General features: G+C 44.6%; 1 protein-coding gene across 1 annotated transcript in view; it reads right to left on the reverse strand.

Moving 5' to 3' along the window:
• Nucleotides 1-19,347, reverse strand: part of ryr3 (ryanodine receptor 3) — a gene marked incomplete at its 5' end in the record, with an annotated part of 215,243 nt that overhangs the window by 174,463 nt on the left and 21,433 nt on the right. The window contains one exon of the mRNA XM_083643307.1: nucleotides 10,953-11,072. Coding sequence (XP_083499433.1) covers nucleotides 10,953-11,072 — 120 coding nt within the window. The remainder of the gene's footprint in view (nucleotides 1-10,952; nucleotides 11,073-19,347) is intronic.

Below are 19,347 nucleotides of genomic sequence, written 5' to 3' on the forward strand. Positions count from 1 at the left end.
GAAGAGGAGAGAGAGGAGAGGAGAAGGGAGAGAGGAGAGGAGATGGGAGAGAGGAGGGACAGAAGAGGAGAGAGAGGAGAGGAGAAGGGAGAGAGGAGAGGAGATGGGAGAGAGGAGGGAGAGGAGAGGAGAGAGAGGAGAGGAGATGGGAGAGAGGAGGGAGAGGAGAGGAGAAGGGAGAGAGGAGAGGAGATGGGAGAGAGGAGGGACAGAAGAGGAGAGAGAGGAGAGGAGAAGGGAGAGAGGAGGGACAGAAGAGGAGAGGAGAGGAGGAGACAGGAGAGGAGAAGGGAGAGAGGAGGGAGAGGAGAGGAGGAGAGGAGAAGGGAGAGGAGATGAGAGAGAGGAGGAAGAGGAGAGAGAGGAGAAGAAGGAGAAGGGACAGAGGGGAAGAAACATCAGTTGCAGAGGCAATGACAAGCTTCTTTAAAACTGCAGCCAAACAGCTTTGGAAACTGTTTTGAACTGATATCAGAAAAAGACTTGGTGCTATATTTATATTTTAGATTTCAATGTTGATGCAGGCTGCCATTTCAGTCATTTCTGCATTGGGATCTGTTTTGATGTTACTCATAATAGTATCCTATTATATCATGAGGAAAACTGTCGGTCTGCATCCATTTTACTCCTCAATGGGTTGGCCAATCAATCTGAAACTGCACATAATGCATTGAGCATTGGCACAGGCAGGGACTGACCAAGCTGATTCTCCCATTTTCACAAATGTAAGCTGTTTATGAGCATTTTTGGCAAGCACGCGCTGAGTTGTGGCGCACGCATCCCCGGGTATGAATTAGTTTTGCTGATATATTCTTTTCTAGTCATAACTCCTTCAGGCAGAGAATCAAAGAAGTTAAACGGCTTAATAGCCATACGTAATGTTGCTGTGAATTCATACTGATCAACTTCAAGGACTGACACACACACACACACACACACACACACACACACACGAGCGTGCACGTGCACGTAACATACAGTCACATATCATAAAGTCTTGTAAACACTGTGATTAAGACGGTCGCTAAATTAATTGCAGGCACCGATCTGAGACAAGAGACTGGCCGAAATAATTAAATTGCTCAGTGAGGAACGGAGGCCAGAATTAATTGCGATGACTTGGAACTTCTTTTGCCATGTCGGTGATTGTGCTGATGGCCAGTTTGGGATGAGGAAAGGGGGAGGGGGGGGGGGGCTTATTCCTCCAGCCAAATAGCTGCACAGTGTGGCTTCTCTGATATACCTTCTCTTTATTCATCCCTCTTATTTATCTAATCTGAGGTTATATCATGCTGGTAAATCACTCAAAGCCAGTTACAGGAATCATTAAAAATGAATTTACATCATGATGTGCTCGATGGCACTGGTGATAAAAAATGATGCGCCAGCTGCTGACATGACTTGTAAATAACAACACATAAACAACCAAGCAAATTCAATTATAAGAGCTGTAACTTCTATTTAGCATCCCAACCCCTCGTGTCAGTGTTTGTATCCCTGACCTCATATGTGATGTGTTCTGTCTTTTTTAGCTCCGGTATGTCCGCTGTGCCGCTGGAAAGCACTTTGCGAGAAAGCTGCTGACTTTCACAGTTAACGCCTCGTCCTTACATTTGGCTGGAGTGTGCATTGCCTCTGCACTATTATGCAGGCTTTTTCCTGGCTCCTGCCTTTGGGGGGTGACTACGCAGCACAGTAAGCATGATCAGTCCGTGGGCCTTTGGGGGCTGAGTACGCACCACAGTAAGCATGATCAGTCCATGGGCCTTTGGGGGATGACTACGCAGCACCAGGGATTCCGCTAGGCATTTTTCCAGACGGCCAATGCAGCCGGTAACGTTCCAGAATTTACCGGCCACTAGTAAAAAAAGGATGTTATAAAATAATTGTTTCCTAAATAAACATTTTGAATCTATTTATTTCTCTATAGTCTATTCTTTATAGCCTCTATAGTCGAGTATCTTTATTCCAGTGTTGTCATTAAGAGGCCAATTTTGCAGCAAGAATATTTAATTGGTCGGCACGTCGTTCTCGGTAAGGACGCTTTCGTTATTGAAACAGACAACATGCATGCTCCTACTGTAGCCTATCTATCTGCATTTGCAGACACTCATGAACCCATATCTTCTGGACATTGCCAGCAACGGACCTACCTTCTACGAAGGCTGAGGCACTTGAACGTAGCCCCTCCTATCCTCCGCAGCTTTTATATTTGCCACATAGAGAGCCTCCTCACCTTCTCTTTTCTGGCCTGGTACGAGGGTCTCTCAGAGGCCAATAAGGCCAAACTGCAGAGGGTGATCACTCTGGGGTCCAAGCTCTGCGGGGCGCAATGCTCACCCCTCCAACGGCTTTATGACCAGAGGGCGGTGAAGAAAGCAAGTCAGATCGCGAGGGACTCAACTCATAACCTCAGCACTTGCTTTCAGATCCTGCCCTCTGGTAGGAGATATGCTGCCCCTATATTTAAAACTAACAGGGGGAGGGCCAGCTTCATCCCCTCTGCTATTAGGCTCCTTAACAAACATAGCCCCCGCTACCCCGCCCCACACACATTTTTTTAGGTAGGCATACAGGTGCAGAACTTTTATAGTCATATATGTATTTTTTTTGTGATATTTTGTATGCTGTGATCCTACCCACTTTTTTATATATTGTCTTGTTTCGCTGTACTGACCTTAACAAAGTGAATTTCCCTTGTGGACAATAAAGTACAACTTGACTTGACTTGATGAAAAAACAACGTAGCGTTAGCTAAAAGTAATAAGTGCGACAGTGTCAATGCAGACAGCGCACAACTTGAATCTCCAGCAATAGGCTACGCACCTTAATCTCCCTCCACACCTTGCACCTGCGTCAGCTCTCCTGCACTCGTTCTCGGCTCCCATTTGGCTTTATTTGTGGTAAGCATTTTGATTCATCTCCTCATCATACGAGTGTCGGGCAACAAGCGGGAGCCATTGATTGATTGATTGATTGATTGGGCCGACATAGGTAAAAAGGCTTTTTACCTCTGCTAAATTGACAGCCTACGTCGGGTCTCTTTCGCTTTTGATGGCGGCAGGCACGCTTCTCTTTCTCCATGAGGAAGAATAGCAGGTGCTTGACGCTTTCCTGCCGTCTTGCTGGCCTCGGCTGAAGTACTTGTCATTGCACGATCTAGATGAAAAAAAGGACTGGCCTAGCAAGGGATGTCTGTTTTGACATTTCGGTTTCCTCCTGCGTCAAGTCACAGCGGGTCCAGTGCTGGCCGGCGGGACTGATGCTGCATGTGCGGCTTTTGAACGGCACACTACAGTAAAGAAAGCGTCTGCTATATTTTTCTTTTTCACCAAACACTCAACATAACAGGGGCGGAAAAAATATTATGTAAGTCTCTATTTAAGTCGTAGCTTATTGGCAACATCACTTAGGCTATAGGTCACACAATATTAGGCTATTTTATATAAGGAATTTATTTATCTGGCATATTTTCAGCCAGCCACTTGAGCCGGAGACCTTTTAATTTGCTGGCCCACGGCAACAAATACTGGCTAAAAGCCGGCAATTGCCGGCTAACGGAATCCCTGCGCAGCACAGCAAGCATGATCAGTCCGCGGGCCTTTGGTGGGTGACTACGCACCACAGTAAGCATGATCAGTCCGCATACAGACTGTACTTATGGAGTAATGTGTTTCTAAAGCACCCCAAGTTTCATACTTCAAGTAATTTCAATGTAAAAAAAAATGGACTTTAGCTTTAAAAATTCTCGAAATTAATACAGTAACAATGCTTGATTTTGAGTTTGTGTGTAGTCAGAGTTGTCCTGAACTCATATCAGTCATTGTCAGGATTTTGCAACTGATTTAAGGCGCTGGGTGCCACCCTGACTCGGTAACATGGCCAACTGACCCTGTGACCTCTGTGGCGGACTGAGAAATGCAAGCGGGAGGGGAAGGCTGCGGGTGATAATGAGGATGGCAACTTAATGAGGATGTAACTCAACACAAACACGCATGGGATCCTCCAACACCACTGTATGTGTGTGTGTGTGTGTGTTTCTGTGTTCGTGCGCGTGCGTCCACTACCCGGAGGTAAGAATAACGAGATGGCTTTATCACCTCCATCCATATATTCATCACTCAATTTAATTTATTTCATCACTATTTCTATCCTATTTCCGCTACAGAATGGACTTACGCCAGGATAATAAGTCTCCACATAATTAAATTCCAAGCCCAAGTAAATAATACACTCTCAACAGTTAAAACAAGTTACACCTCTCATGAATTATTCACCTACAACTTCCAGATTCTCATACTACTTCTGAGGCTGGCCTAAAAAAGTAGTGCACATTCTCCCCTGTGTGGGAATTGGAGAGATTTTCTCACTGACCTTTAAAATGCCTCCTTTATTTAACACACTTCACGGAGCTGGAGGCGCTACAGTAGCGCAGGCGGTAGAAACGCTTAGAGATTCTTCAAAAAGTTTGGACTGAGTATACTGGATTTGCTTTGGGCTTGTCAAAAACTATTAAACTTCAGAAATGCCACTTGCAACTGAACATACTGTGTATAGCTTATGAAAGGTATTCCATTCTGAGGACGATTTAAATTCAGCATCTACAGAAATATCAGCACTCAGTTTCTTCCAATTGTATTGCAAAGTCCAATAACTCAACAAATGTCTTTTTAAATGTTAATTACTACACCACATTAACACGAAAGGCATTCAAGCTGCCTGATGTCCCACCATAATCACAATGACATATTACCGTACAACTAACTATCTTCTAATGAGGTTATTAATGAGGCTAATTAATGCATTAATTACCAAATAATTAAATGTTAACACACCTGGTTTAACATAACACATGGAGGGCATTATTATGAACTCTGTATTTTACGTGTGGTGGGCCTTTGTCCATTTGTTGGGTCTGCACACCCCTGCTGTGCTCTTTTTTTTCTTCTTTTTTTTACCTTCTGCCTGCTGTGGGTGCTCTGTGCGTTTGTTTTTGTTTGTGTGTTTGGTCTTGTGTTTTGCTGTTGTTGTTTTTGTGGAGATTGTGTGTGTTGTGTTGAGGGTGGCTGGGGACGGTGGGCATGTTATTTGTTATTGCATTCTTCGATGGCTATTTGCCCCTCTGATGGCTAAAAAATGAATAAACATACTTAAAAAAATAAAAATGAACTCTGTATTTTAAAGCATTAAAGCCCCCTCCGGTGTATTTTGTCATTTGTCATTTTGTCATACTACTTCAAATCTAGTTTGGTGGGACTCCGCCCCTTTGTGTTGTTGTTGTGTTTAAGGTTGACTGATGTCGATTTGGGGGGGAGGGGTGTCTATGTTTGTGTGGGGGGTGGGGGAGTGTCTGTGTGTCTGTGGGGGTGACTGTGTGTGGGGGGTAGGGGGCCATCTGTGTGTGTGGAGGATGGGGGTCTGTCTGTGTGTCGGGGGTGGGGGGCTGTCTGTGTGTAGGGGGTGGGGGGTGGGGGGCTGTCTGTGTGTGCAGGGGTGCGGGGCTGTCTGTGTGTGTGGGGGGGTGGGGGGCTGTCTGTGTGTGTTGGGGTGGCATGGTTTTGGTCGGCCTCTGGTCCGGCCGTCGTCACGAAGCGTGAGACAAATCGTGACTGACACCGCCCACCCACCTAGGCAATTTTATTATAGGATTTCATGTGTCGCTGGCTCCTGCCCTGGTCTGTTGATTAGCCACAGTGTTCACCAGTGTATTTGGTGACAAATAACCTAATTTCGTGCTGAAAGTCCTAAAAATAAGCTGTTGGTAAAAACGGGTGATGATGTCAGACTATAGTGGACTGAGGTATGATAGACAGTAAATACAAGATACAGTAAATGGCCTCTAGCGTTAGCTAGCTGTTAGCCGTTAGCTATGTTTGCTAACTAAGTGTTCATCAAGCTCAAAACACCACTGATTAGGGATGTCTGTTTTCGGTTAATTTTACTTTCGATTAACAGACACCCTTAACTAGTTAATAACCGGTTAATTAATATTAATATCAATAATATTAATATTAATAACAGTAACAACAACAAAACACGTTTCAGTCCGGCACTCCATTGACTCCATGAGCTCATGCCCGCACGCTGCTTGCTGCCTATTTAGATGCTGGAATGTTAATGTTTTGTGTTATAAATATATTTGGGGCGGCTTTAGCTCAGGAGGTAGAGCGGGTCGGCCAATGACGCAAGGGTTGGCGGCTCGATCCCCGCTCCCTCCCAGCTGCTGTCGCTGTGTCCTTGGGCAAGACACTTAACCCTCCTTGCTCCCGATGGTGTGTAGGCACCCTGCGTGGCAGCCTGCCGCCATTGGTGTATGAATGGGTGAATGTAGACTATCTACTGATTGTAAAGCACTTTGGATAAAAGCGCTATATAAATGCAGGCCATTTACCATTTACCATATTTACTTTATTTGTATTCCATGTTGGCTTTTTCATATCTTGGTGCTATGAAAATTTAACCGACATGCTTAACCGGTCAGAGACGTTCTCGGCGGTTAACCGGTTAACCGTTGACATCCATACCACTGATAATAACTTTTAACCAGTTCGAGTCACGCTCTTTTCATGAAGCCCATCAGCTTTGATATCTGTTGGGCAGTTTGTTGACAATAAGGAATATTGTGGCTTCTAAAATAAAGTTTTTTACAGAGATATGACGGGAACCAGTATGGCCGCCACTTTCGTTGTATCACAGACAAAGAGTTTAGTGAAGACAAGAGGCGACGCTGTTCTGCTTCTTTTACAACAGCGCCTGCAGTCCTGATGTTGCAGTGGAACAAACTATTAGGCTTCGGTTCTTATCAATTTAAGTTCTTTGGTGCAAATGGTGACGTGCGTTGATACAATGCACGCACATGTACGTTTTCATAGAACATCAACGGTTAAATACAGCTAGGTAGGAAAAACTGACTGGATGGGGGGCTTTAAGGAGTTATACTAGTTTCAAGAACATTTCCCCTCATTAATATGCACATTATGCAGCAAGCTAGTCCAAAATCGAATTAGCAGTATCTACTCTACAGGGGTATAATGTTGTATCTATACCTATGATCTATACAGACAGATGCCATCATCAATCAATGACATAATATCCCACATACCTTGTAGCATGGTGGTGAAAGAAACATCACTCTTTATTCTACATTAGCCCATTTGTTTTATTGGATCCAATTACCCTCTACAAGTGGAGGCAGGGAGCCAGTCTCATCCAGAGGCATCAACACCTGAGATCAGCCAGCAGATGGCGCCAGACACAATTTACACCTGAGGCAGCCCGAGGCATTGTCGTCAGGACAGGAGTGAGGTGTTTACGGCGGGCCATGGCCATCTAGAGCTCCGCAGGTGCCGGGACCCATAAAATAAGGCAATAAGGCACCCGCAACAATAAAGACAATTAACAATAATGAAACAGATAACACAGATATAATAATAAACCAGATATGTTGGCAATAAAACTTTGTGCTAGGATTAATAAAAGGCTTTTTTTTAAGTTGTCACTGATTCGGCAAGCCTCAGGTCTTCGGGCAGGTAGTTCCACAGCTGAGGGGCCTTGACTGCAAATGTCTTAGTCTTGAGCCGGGACTTAGGACCAACCAGCAGAGACCTGTCTGAGCATCTGAGGATGCCTCATAACAAGGGAGGGGCACTTCAGCAATATATATAGGTATAGTTATAGGTAAATAGGGGTGGACTTTGGGGGACCGAACAGAATTATTTGCCTTCTTCACTGGTTTTTAATGGGACATACATTGTGTGGCATCTGCATAACAATGGTACTGGATTTTGTGTTTATTTATGATATGTCCCAGTAACAACAAGGGGCCAAGGATGGAGCCTTGGGGAACACCACATGTCAGAGGGGCCACAGAGGAGGAGGCATTACCCATGACTACTGAGAAAGTTCTATTTGATAAATAGGATTTAAACCAGTCTAAAACAGCGTCCAATCCAATCCAACCAGCATAAGCTGTAAGTAAAAGATTGTTTGTGAATTTGATGAGAGCAGATGCGGTGCTAAGATGTGCATGGAAACCTGATTGAAATTGGTCAAAAATATATACGGTAATATATACGTATTCATACAAGAAATCAACTGTAAGTAAACTGTTTTCTCTAAAACTTTAGATCAAAATGGTACGGTAATTTAGAAATGGATCTAAAATATTTAAATTGGCAGGGTCAAGGCTCGGTTTCTTAACAAGTGGGTACACTAATGTGTGCTTAACTCATTCAGGGCCAGTTTAGGACTGCCAATATTTAGCACAGGCCAAAGATTTTCATAATTGTTGGTCATCTTTCAAGACCCACAGTAAATGATCTATTAGCACCAGAGTGATTTGCAATACCTCAAAATGAAGATGTACGTCTCTGGGTTCACCAGGAAAAAAAAAGTGAGCTTTTAGCATGTTCTGTACTCTACTTATAGCCATTTATATACACCCTGTTTTCCCCCAGAAGGTCTCCCAGAAAAAATAAACAGGAGAAAAGGCAATTTTTGTAAAAGGGCACAATCTCAGGCATAACTCACTCTCAATTCTTTTATTTTGAACTGTATTGACATCAGACATGTAAATATTATTCGTTAGGACACAAATGACAAAAGAAAAATATATATATATATATATATACACATGAAGTGCTTTTTTTTTTACATTCAACAATACAGTTTACTCGGTGTGAGTGAGTGTGCAGACAGACAGACAGACAGACAGACAGACAGACACACCGACAGACAGACAGACAGACAGACAGACAGACAGACAGACAGACAGACAGACACACACACACACACACACACACACACACACACACGATCCCCCTTTTAGATTTCTAAGCCCACATAGGATAAGCAATAACCACGCCCTGTGGCGCTGGGATTGGCCAGGAGCAACACTGGAGGGCACGCAGCCCAGCGATTTCATGAACCAACTGAAGAGCTCTTGAGAAGGACAGCGGGCTGCTGTGACTGCCTTCTGCCCGCTGCTGCCTAGCTGTTCCTGTGTTTATTTTGATTTGTTCTGGTACACCCGTCCTCGTCCATGTCTCCCTGTCATATCTATGATCGTTCCCGTTTTCCCCTCGGCTATTCAACACGTCCTCACCGCCCTCGCAAACTGATCGATCATTTCCTCATTCCTCCGATGATCAAACACATCTCTTGATTACTTTCTCCCGTTTTCTCCTGGCTGGCACAGAGGAAGGCGACTCCAGCTCGTGCAGCGCGCCGAGGGCGTTTCAATGGCGTTTCTCCTGTCTGCACAAGGAAGCGTTACCCGTTTTGCTGCTTTTCCTCTTGCTCAATTTCAAAACAACAGCTGCGGTATGTGTTTGATCGCGTGCTGTCGGCTACCCTTTGAAGGCAGGGACCTGTGTCTGTGTCACAGGCTGGGCAAGTGTTTGCTGCAGGCGCTGCACCAATAAAAACAAAAACACGTCAAACACGTCATTGGCGGGGAGGGCTATTTCTGATAACACGTCAAAGACGTCATTGGCGGTGAATGAGTTAAGGCAGGAGGGAACACAGCCAGTGGACAAAGAGCTATTTATAATCTAATAATAATTTATAAAACAGTGGAACACTGTTAAAAAATCTGGCAGGCATAACATCTGAAGGGCTCTACGAAGGCTTTAATTTGGCAATTGTGCCCTTTAAAGAGCACAGTGAAAAAACCTTGAAGTGATTGAGGAAGGCAGAGGGGTTGCAGTGTGGAAAAGAAGGGTCACCGGTGGCATGACCAATCTGGAGTTTTATTTCATTTAATTTGCTTGTGAGGAAGATGAAAAATTGCTCACAGATCATGCGGGTGGCTTCAGTTTGTTGGCTATAACACTTTAATAACACTTTCAGCAGGGTAGGGCACCAATGCGTCCTCTAAGTGAGGAGGGGAATGGTGAATATCCTCGAGAGAGTTTACTTTCAGACTTATCATTCAATAGCCCAATTTAATTAGCCTTTGCTTGATATGCGCGGCTCATAACAGGCTCCCAGTCTTCTTGGCGGTAGCAGCAGCTGGCACATGCTGTCAGAGAGTATTGAGGCTGAGAAAAAGCTGATGTTCGGTCTGACACGTAAAGCATAAGTGCGTGAAGCACTTTCCAATTCATCCCTATGATTGAGAGGAAGGTAGGGGAAAGGCACAGATGGCTTCTAGAAAAATAAATCATAAGTATCTCCTTGATTTGCCTGCCTTTAAACAGATTTACAATCTAATCCCCGGCGAGAGAGATAGTTTGATTGCGGTCTGAAGCGAGTTCCTTTTGACGCAACATGGCCGGCCGCGGCTATTTATCTGCACAGGAGAACCAATTTGGCCAAATGTGGATGGACCCTGATTTAATTGCGGGAGGATCCAATTACTGGGCAGTGAAGATCATTTTCAGAGGGGAGATATACAGACATGAGAGGGGGTAACAGAGATAGCGGGATAATCATAGCTGGTAATAGAGCTCTGACTTTTTGTGTTATCGCCCCCTCATCAGAATCAACATTTTCTAGCAGATTACAGACAGCTATTTACTGTTCAGTTGAGATAAAACAATGCAAACAAGAGGCAATGCGTCCTGTTTTTACAAAATCACATGTCGCAATAAGTACTGAATTACTGGGCAAATGTGATGGAGCTGAGTTCATTAGTAAGAATGTCTCATCCTGTAACTTCTCATTTGGCCATCTTATTGCTGAGGAGATAAACGTTGGATTACTAATAATAATGTGCTTTCCTATCTCAACCTGCTGGCTGACCCCCCCCCCCCCCCCGCCCTCCCCTCCCACAAAAAGAGATCAATGGGTTGAGACTGAGCTTCGTAGAGGTGGAATTGCTCTTGCTAGACTGCAAAACTATTTTCAGTGTAAAAATCAATGCATTTTCTCATATGGCTTGAATGGCTAAGGTCAAAACTGAAGTATCTCCAGAAGTAATCATCTCTCTAGATGTACTGTGCCGTCCTCACCTTAGCCTCGGATGTTGGTTCCAGGTAGCCCAGGCGGTTTCCCAGTCCCTCGGCGGACAGGCAGAACTTGCGGTTCTCCTTCTGGATCGCGGCCACGCACTGAAGCACCACCTCATCATCCTGCCAGGCGAGAGAGAGGTTGGGTTAGAGCCAAAAGATGTCCGACAATCTGAACCATCGGAAATAAACAAGACCCGCCGATCATTTGATCTGCGTTGGCTCTCGTTTCCTCGCTTGGAAGAGATTGATGAGGCAAAATATGCAGCGGTTCAGGGTTTTTCATAAGGTGATTGGGGTAGGAAGGGGCTTTTACTTATTCTTGCTATTGCTGCAGCCTGTGGAATTATGGGAAAATGCTTGCATGTCATGTTGAAATAAATTGTTCTGTTCCCCAGAGACTTGCATTAACAAATTGCTGTTATCATTTGAAAACCTTGTAATGAGTTCACTTGAAGGATTTGGCTATGGGTTGGAACCCTTTCAAAACCCCATGGGAAAACCTCAATCTGAAAACAAGGCTGGTTTACAAAAAGAAGTTGACATTTGGGTATCTCAGAAAACTTAACATACCCAACTAAAAGTTGGGTATGATTAGCGTTAAACAGAATACACTTTTAACTAGAAGTGCCCTCAAGAGAGTGCAGACCTCTGCCAACGGCAATAGCCCTGTCTGCTATCTATGCACATTCCGTGTGTCGGATCAGATCCGCTCCTAAATGTAATGGGTTCTTCCTTGGCCCATGCTACACCCTTCCACAAAGTTCCATGAAAATCGGCCCAGTAGTTTTTCCATAATCTGGTTAGGGTTACAGACTGAAGAAATTCCCTTCAAAGTATAGCTGATGTCCGTTTGCAGTTTTACTAGACATCTAAATCACAAAGAGACATTTGCCATAATGCAATCAAAGAATACAGCATCACACCCAGGCTGGGTTAAAATCCATAGAGGCTTTACCATTGAAAGGAAACACGGTTTTAAAATGTTAACAATTGCTTCTTGTTAAGCCCCCCCCCCACACTCCAGGCATCATATTTCTAGGTTTGTGTGTCTGTTTGATGGCTGCGTCAGGGCCCCCACTGAGAGGATTAGAGAGGCATGGCAGGAGGAACTTGGTGTTGATTTGTCTGAAATTATATGGGACAGGAGTCTGTCAACTTTGCTCGATTAACAGCAGACACCAGCTGATCCAATTTAAAGTTACTCACCGTCTACACTATTCCAAATCCAGGTTGCACAAGATATACCCTTCTGTCTCACCGCTATGTGATAGGTGTCGGGGGTTAGAGGGTACACTATCCCATGCTTTCTGGTTTTGCCCTTCACTATCCCGATTCTGGGCCAAGATATTTGATTGGTACTCTAGGGCCTATAAAATAACCCTTCAACCAGAGACGGAACTTGCCATCTTCGGCTGCTCGGAATCCTCTCTGCTCCTGCCTGCGGCTGTGCAGCGGTCTCTGACGCAGGGGATGACTGTCGCCAAGAGACTCATTTTGAAGGAGTGGAAGTCTCCCGCTCCTCCTCCTTTTCAACTGTGGCTGACGGATATGGTTTCGGTTGGGCGCATGGAGAGACTCAGGTTCCTGAGGACCAACTCGCTTAACAAATTTAAATTTACAAATTTAATTGAACTATTAGGGGCCCGTTTATGGCCCACTTGGACGAGGTTAGGGGCGACGTGCAACTTGCCCAGCTGATTTTTCAGGGACTCTTTGCGTGGGATTCTATGCACATCTATTACAAGCACATAAGCACATTATGTGGCTGGTAGCACTACCTTGGAATGTTTCTTTTTCCATGTCTGAGTTTTGTTTTGTTTTTGATGTTCTGAAAAATAAAATATATATAAAACATTTTTACAATTGCAGCAGGCAGAATAAATAGCAGAGGGTAACACAGCTTTGAGTCATATGGTTTGTAAGCCTTTATTTTGGTATCACTGTGGATAAGAGGAAGATCCCCATTGAACTGTGGTCAACAAGACCAACAAATGCTCTCACTGTTAGGGTGTAGTGCCCTCGCTGGCACTACCCACACACATTGACGTGTGTGTGTGTGTGTGTGTGTTGCCAGCTCTGGCCCCACACTAATCTGAGCTGATGGTTGCCATGGTTGTGGCTCCCACCTCCTTCACGGCGGTGTTAATTCAGACAGGCTGCACAACACCCACAGACAGAGGGAGAGAGATATTAAAAAAAACACTGACAATATGGGAAACAATGGCAGACTGGACCAGAAATAAGATGATATACTACATGTAGATGTTGCTAGATGGTCGTACAGCTGCATTTCTAGTTTCAAATATGTTGTTCTGTATTAGAAAACATACTCCATCATCTCCCATAAACAAAAACAAGTGAGAAAATGGTGTTCCTAATTGGTGATTTCACACTAGTGCACACAGTTCCACAGAAAATTGATTTCAGAAGATGGAAAAGGTGACTTTTGACAGTATCCAGGATGATTCTGGGGATTAGGGTAGATTTCCGGTTTAAACACATAGTACTACCATTATCTGAGGCCCACTTGGATGTAAAAGTTCAAACAGATTAATAGTCAGTGGAGCAGCATCTACAGTTCAATCATGAGAGTCCAGTGGGTAAAAATTTACAAGTGGAGGAACATCGACAGCTATAACTGCCACATACTCACAACAGGAGCGAGCGTCTAGTGAAGAGGGAATATATTGCCTTACGAAATACTATGATAATACTGTATCGGTACTCAATGCGATATATCAAGTGAAATAACCCAGTACCAAGTAATATTGAAACTTCTCCAGTCAAACGATACCTGCATTCGATCCTTTTTGTACACAGATCTAGAAAAGATTTGTATGGCTTTGCTCGCAGCCAAACACCGCAAGCGTTCTTCAATTTCATATGACATATGATTGAACTACTGCAGAAGCTACAACCCATACAGTCTACGGTGGTGAAGTGGAGCACGGTGTATGTGACGGAGTCACGGAGGTGGCAGTTCAGCGTGCCGAGATGCCACCAAAACGCTCAAAAGTATGACTATACTCAACGCCTGTGGTGTCTGAGAAAAAGAAAGGTATCGAATGAAGTACTCTTAAATTTAAAATTACTTAAATGATACCCAGCTCTACATGCAAATGTCTTGTGATGCCGGTCGCTTCATCACTGAGTAGCTGAAATAGTCCGGAATGAATGAAGAAGAATTAGTCCGGAAGTAGCACTTCCAGTTCATACGTGTAAGGCTGGCTTTACACGGTGAAACTTTCACGCAACTAGTTGCAGGTTGCAAGTTGCATGCAACCCAATTTCCATGCAACTTCACAGTTACACAAAGCATTTAAAAAATAATCAAGTCTCGTGCAACTTGGCAGTTTCTTCCAGCAAAACTAGCTAGCTAGATTGGTGATTTTTGATCTATTGTATCGTTTTCTTCTTTTTTCAAGTGAGAATTGTCATTCTGCATCTTTGTATCGTATTTCATATCGTTTTCTCGCTGGAAAATATCAATTCGGACTCGGAGGTGTTGTATCGGTTTTTCAAGAGACCGTCTTCGGTTTTATTTGGTGCATTTTCGCTGCCTGTCCCGTCCTGCCATGGCATGTACTTGTGTGTGTTTGTTGAGACTGCGCACTGATTCAGACAGCCAGAGCCTACGTGATCAGCTGACTGGTTATCAGCATTTTGATTGGCTGTTGCATGAAACTAGTTCCACAAAGTTGAGAGCTTTGCAACTGTCGCGGCTGAGTTTCACAGAAGTTTCAAGTGAGTTGCAGAAGGATTTATACCATGCAATTAATTTGCAACTTGGTTTCACCTAAGTTTCATGCAACTAAAGTTGCGTGCAAGTTTCACCGTGTAAAGCCAGCCTAAAGGGCAATGGGATTTTTGTATGGGGAATTCGGTTAAATGGATGAAATAAAATGTTTTTTGTTGGTTGTTGGGGTTTTTTGTCCACCCTCCCATTCATTTTCTCCCAAATTGTACTTGGCCAATTTTTCCCCCTGCTTCCCGGGTCGCTGTTCCACCCTCTGCCCCATCTGGGGAGAGCCGAGACTAGCACCATGCTTCCTCCGACAGATGCGCAGTTGCCAGCCGCTTCTTTTCACCTGACAGGGGGAGCTTCACCGGCAGGATGTAGCACGTGGGAGGATCACGCGATTCACGCTATCCCCACCAGTTCCCTTGCCCCCCAACCAGGCGCCCCGACCGACCAGAGGAGGCGCTAGTGCAGCGACCAGGACACATATCCCCCAATCCGGCTTCCCACCCGCCGGTCAATGTATTGATTAACAACCCAATCAAACCCCCTGCAGATGTATTCTGGTCATTTGGTGCTATAGGGCAATAAAAGACTGACTTAAAGCACCTTAATAAACATAAAGAGAAGTGCAGTCAGCTCTAGTGTTTGGGGTCCCATGCCACTCTCAGCCCATCAGCGTCAGATGTCATGGGCGACTACAGGCCAAGTTGGCAGGCCGGTCCAACACAGCATGCCTTCATTAACGCACAGCCCGACTTTGAGCCTCAGGCGGGGGCAGGAAGCATCGCCGTTGGTGCCGAAATGCCGCCGCTGGCTTTCCCGCTATAGCTCCTTGACCGAGGAATACACAGTTTGTTGTTCCAGGCTAAGGATAGGGAAACTGAATATGACCACGGGCTGACCAAACACTTATCACCTCTTTAAAATTGAGTCAATATATGCCTCTTTCTTTTCAGCTGTTTGGAATTCTGGTGGCCTGATAAAATCAACCGGCCCTGGCAGCACCACTGGTTTGGGGTGTGTGCGTGTGCACGTGCATATGTGCAGCTTCAACCGATATGGGTTTGTGAAGGCTGATACCGATGCTGTGCAAGTTTTTCAAATTGAAGCTATTTTCTACCATTGATTTTCATTTTCATGCCAAAGAGAAATCCATAAAATTACAAATGTTCTGAATTCCCTGCAGCTTTTTTCTTGGCACAGTGGAAAATTCAAGCTGAAATGCGAGTCCTTATCGTGACGTATTCCGACTGAAACAGGGTGGAGAGGCGGGACATAGCGTGTGTGGAGGAGTTTGATTTGACCGTTGGGGTGAGGGACGGGACTGACTGAATGTGAGGAGGCAAGTGCTGCCATGCTTGGGCCTCTGAGCAGAGGGAAACGGCAGTCCACATTAAATAATGTATTTTACCTGACAAATCTGAAACCACCTACCTGTCACGTTTCAATAACAACGTGTGCAATCACTGCACCCAACGGTCACTGTCACTGATGATGTCACAAGCCTATGATATCACTGATGTCACAATGACTATGAAATCATCAGTGCCTAAGATTATTTTTGTCAATGATGTCACTGATAATGTCATAGACAGTGTGACATCATCAGTGGGACAAACATTTAAACAGACAGAGCCCACTTGCTCACTTTTATATAAAGGATTATTTCATTATTATTTCCATGCACGAGTCACATCATGTACATATAAGAGCGTTTTGGAGCTGTTGGAATGTGTATTTGGTGACTTAACGGGGGTAGGCTAGCCAGTACCAATGACTACCACTCATTGTGCTAAGCTAACTAGCGGGAGCTGCGGATCGCCATCTGCTATCAGGAAGATGGCAAATAGGAAAATCTCCCAAAATGTTGTTCCATAGACAACCATTGTAGTATTGATTGGTGTGATGTGTGTTATTCCTACACTCTTACCTGTCTGTTTTCTTAGCTACATTGGAGTGTGTGTTTGTGTAAATGTATAAATTGTAGTAAAACTCAATGGAATTTTGATCATCCAGTCACACCAGGACACACTGACAGGTCCCGAAACCCCAAAATTGGATTTTGCTCAGATTGATATTGGAGCCTGTAAAGCAGAAGCAGCCTGGGTGGCACTGGGATCAGAATGATGGGTAGTCTGGATGCCCTCCAGCCACCAGTGTGTATCTGAGCAATGTGCAGAGACAGAGCGGAAGAGTGGAATAGATAATAATGCCAGCATGGCTCTAAATAAATAAATAAATACAGCACAGGAGACACACTTGGGGACATTTTCAGGTCTAAGCGGTGTCACCTCACAAATTCAGATCTCTATGATCAGATCTCAAAATGTGTGCTGAAATGGCCAACTGTCACCACAAGCCACAGGCCTGTTCTTAATAGGACTAATTTCCCTCTCTCTCCCCTGGACTTGATCCCATGCCAGGGAATCTGGTGAATCTGCGGCAAAGTGATCCTCGCAGCAGCAGCGTGGCCATCTGTTAGACCGCTAAGGAGCAGCATCACAGTCTATGTATAGGGTCCTGGCCCGGAGCGGGAGGAGGTGGGTGGAGGGGGGCGGCTGCCAAGTGTAGAGCAGCAACTTGACCCTGGCCTCTCCGCACCCCGTACCCCCCACCCCGGCATCCCGCCCCACCAACCCTAACCCCACCTCTGACAAACAAAAGACCTGTCTCACGCTCAGGTCTGCGCTTTGCTTGAGTGACTGCTGGGACCCAATGGGGTGAGTTGCCAGCCCTCTGGAGAGCCCTCCACGCTTCCCACTCTCACTTTCTTTTGATGTTGCCCTCCCCCGTTCATTCGGCGATCACCAGGCCCCTCCGTGCCTTAACGCAGTGGTGCTCAAACCTTTTCATGTCAATGACCCCTTAAACACACAAATTAGACCACGCACCACTATTGGATAAAATGTTGTCCCAGGGTCCCCCATCTGATAAGATTTTGTCCCAGGGTCCCCCATCTGATAAGATTTTTGCTTTTAGATGTTTATATTACAGAAGGTATATGAAACCCATGACCAGAATAGTCATACATTATTATTCTTCTGGATGGACTTATAGAGAAAATAAATTATCCCCTTTTTGCTGGGGACCCCTGGAACCCACTCGAGGACCCCTTTGGAAACCGCTGCCTTAACGGACGGCGGCAGGTGCGCGCGTGTGGCCCGATGCATCCACCGGCCCGAAACCCGAGAGCTCCCGATGTCCCCGGCGTGCCAAATAAACTCCCACAGCTCACCCGGCCACTGCCACCAACGTGACCTTGAGAAAAGGTGAATCTGCTCAATCCCTCAGCGCGGCTATTTTGGCACGCATGCTTTGCACATGCTCAGTGGAGATCAACAGGAAGGCTTTGGGGAGGAAAAAGGAAAAACAAAAAGCGGACCAAGAGGATTCCAGCGGGTTGGTCTCTGTGTTCACACTGTCTTGGTGGGTAGTCTGTCTAAATAGCTGATTGGTCGGGAGTCGTATTTCTCATAAATGTCAGGCAGGGTGATAAGTGCAGGTGGTGTTTTTAGTGAAGCTTAACTAAGAACATAAGGGTGCAAAGAGGATACAGTGTAGATGTGTTTTTAGTGAAGCTTAACTAAGAACATAAGAGTGCAAAGAGGATACAGTGTAGATGTGTTTTTAGTGAAGCTTAACTAAGAACATAAGGGTGCAAAGAGGATACAGTGTAGATGTGTTTTTAGTGAAGCTTAACTAAGAACATAAGGGTGCAAAGAGGATACAGTGTAGATGTTTTTTTTAGTGAAGCTTAACTAAGAACATAAGGGTGCAAAGAGGATACAGTGTAGATGTGTTTTTAGTGAAGCTTAACTAAGAACATAAGGGTGCAAAGAGGATACAGTCAGTGTAGATGTGTTTTTAGTGAAGCTTAACTAAGAACATAAGGGTGCAAAGAGGATACAGTGTAGATGTTTTTTTTAGTGAAGCTTAACTAAGAACATAAGGGTGCAAAGAGGATACAGTCAGTGTAGATGTGTTTTTAGTGAAGCTTAACTAAGAACATAAGGGTGCAAAGAGGATACAGTGCAGTGTTTCCCATACATAAAGGAATTTGTGGCGGGCCGCCACAATAATATTTTGACCGCCACAATAAGATGTTGACCAAATTTCTTTTTTTTTACAGTGCACCTGAACGCAACACGCAAGATATCCGCTGAATAAGTGTCCAATAAATGTTCATGTCATTCTGGCCAATACTTCTGTTATAGCATTTCAGTCTGGAATATGGAATATCTTTCAATAATCTATGATTTAGCTGCTAAATTGTCAAATACCGCCATCTGCTCGCTACCCAGGCACTTATGTATGTACTTAACCTAACTAACTTAACTATCCGGTGTGCACAACACTGTCAGCCTAAACTCCGGCTGACACCCCAAAAACCTACAATCCGCTACAGAAAAATGTATATTGTTTGTTTATTAACTGGCCCCTCGCCTTCTATCATTTCACGAAAGTGGCAAAGCAAGTTGAGTATCCCTGACCTATAGGGAGAAATTTAGTTTGTCATTGTAAACCCACAGCACAGTAATGATGACATGTTCTTCATAGATCTAGCCTTTTAATTTTGCTCTTAAGCTTTCTCAAAGTACACCAAATTCATGCATTTTACTTTAAAATGTTTAAAAAAATCTCACGGGGGGGTAT

The sequence above is a fragment of the Poromitra crassiceps genome (genome assembly GCF_964638095.1).
Source record: "Poromitra crassiceps genome assembly, chromosome: 9".
Taxonomy (NCBI): Eukaryota; Metazoa; Chordata; class Actinopteri; order Beryciformes; family Melamphaidae; genus Poromitra; species Poromitra crassiceps.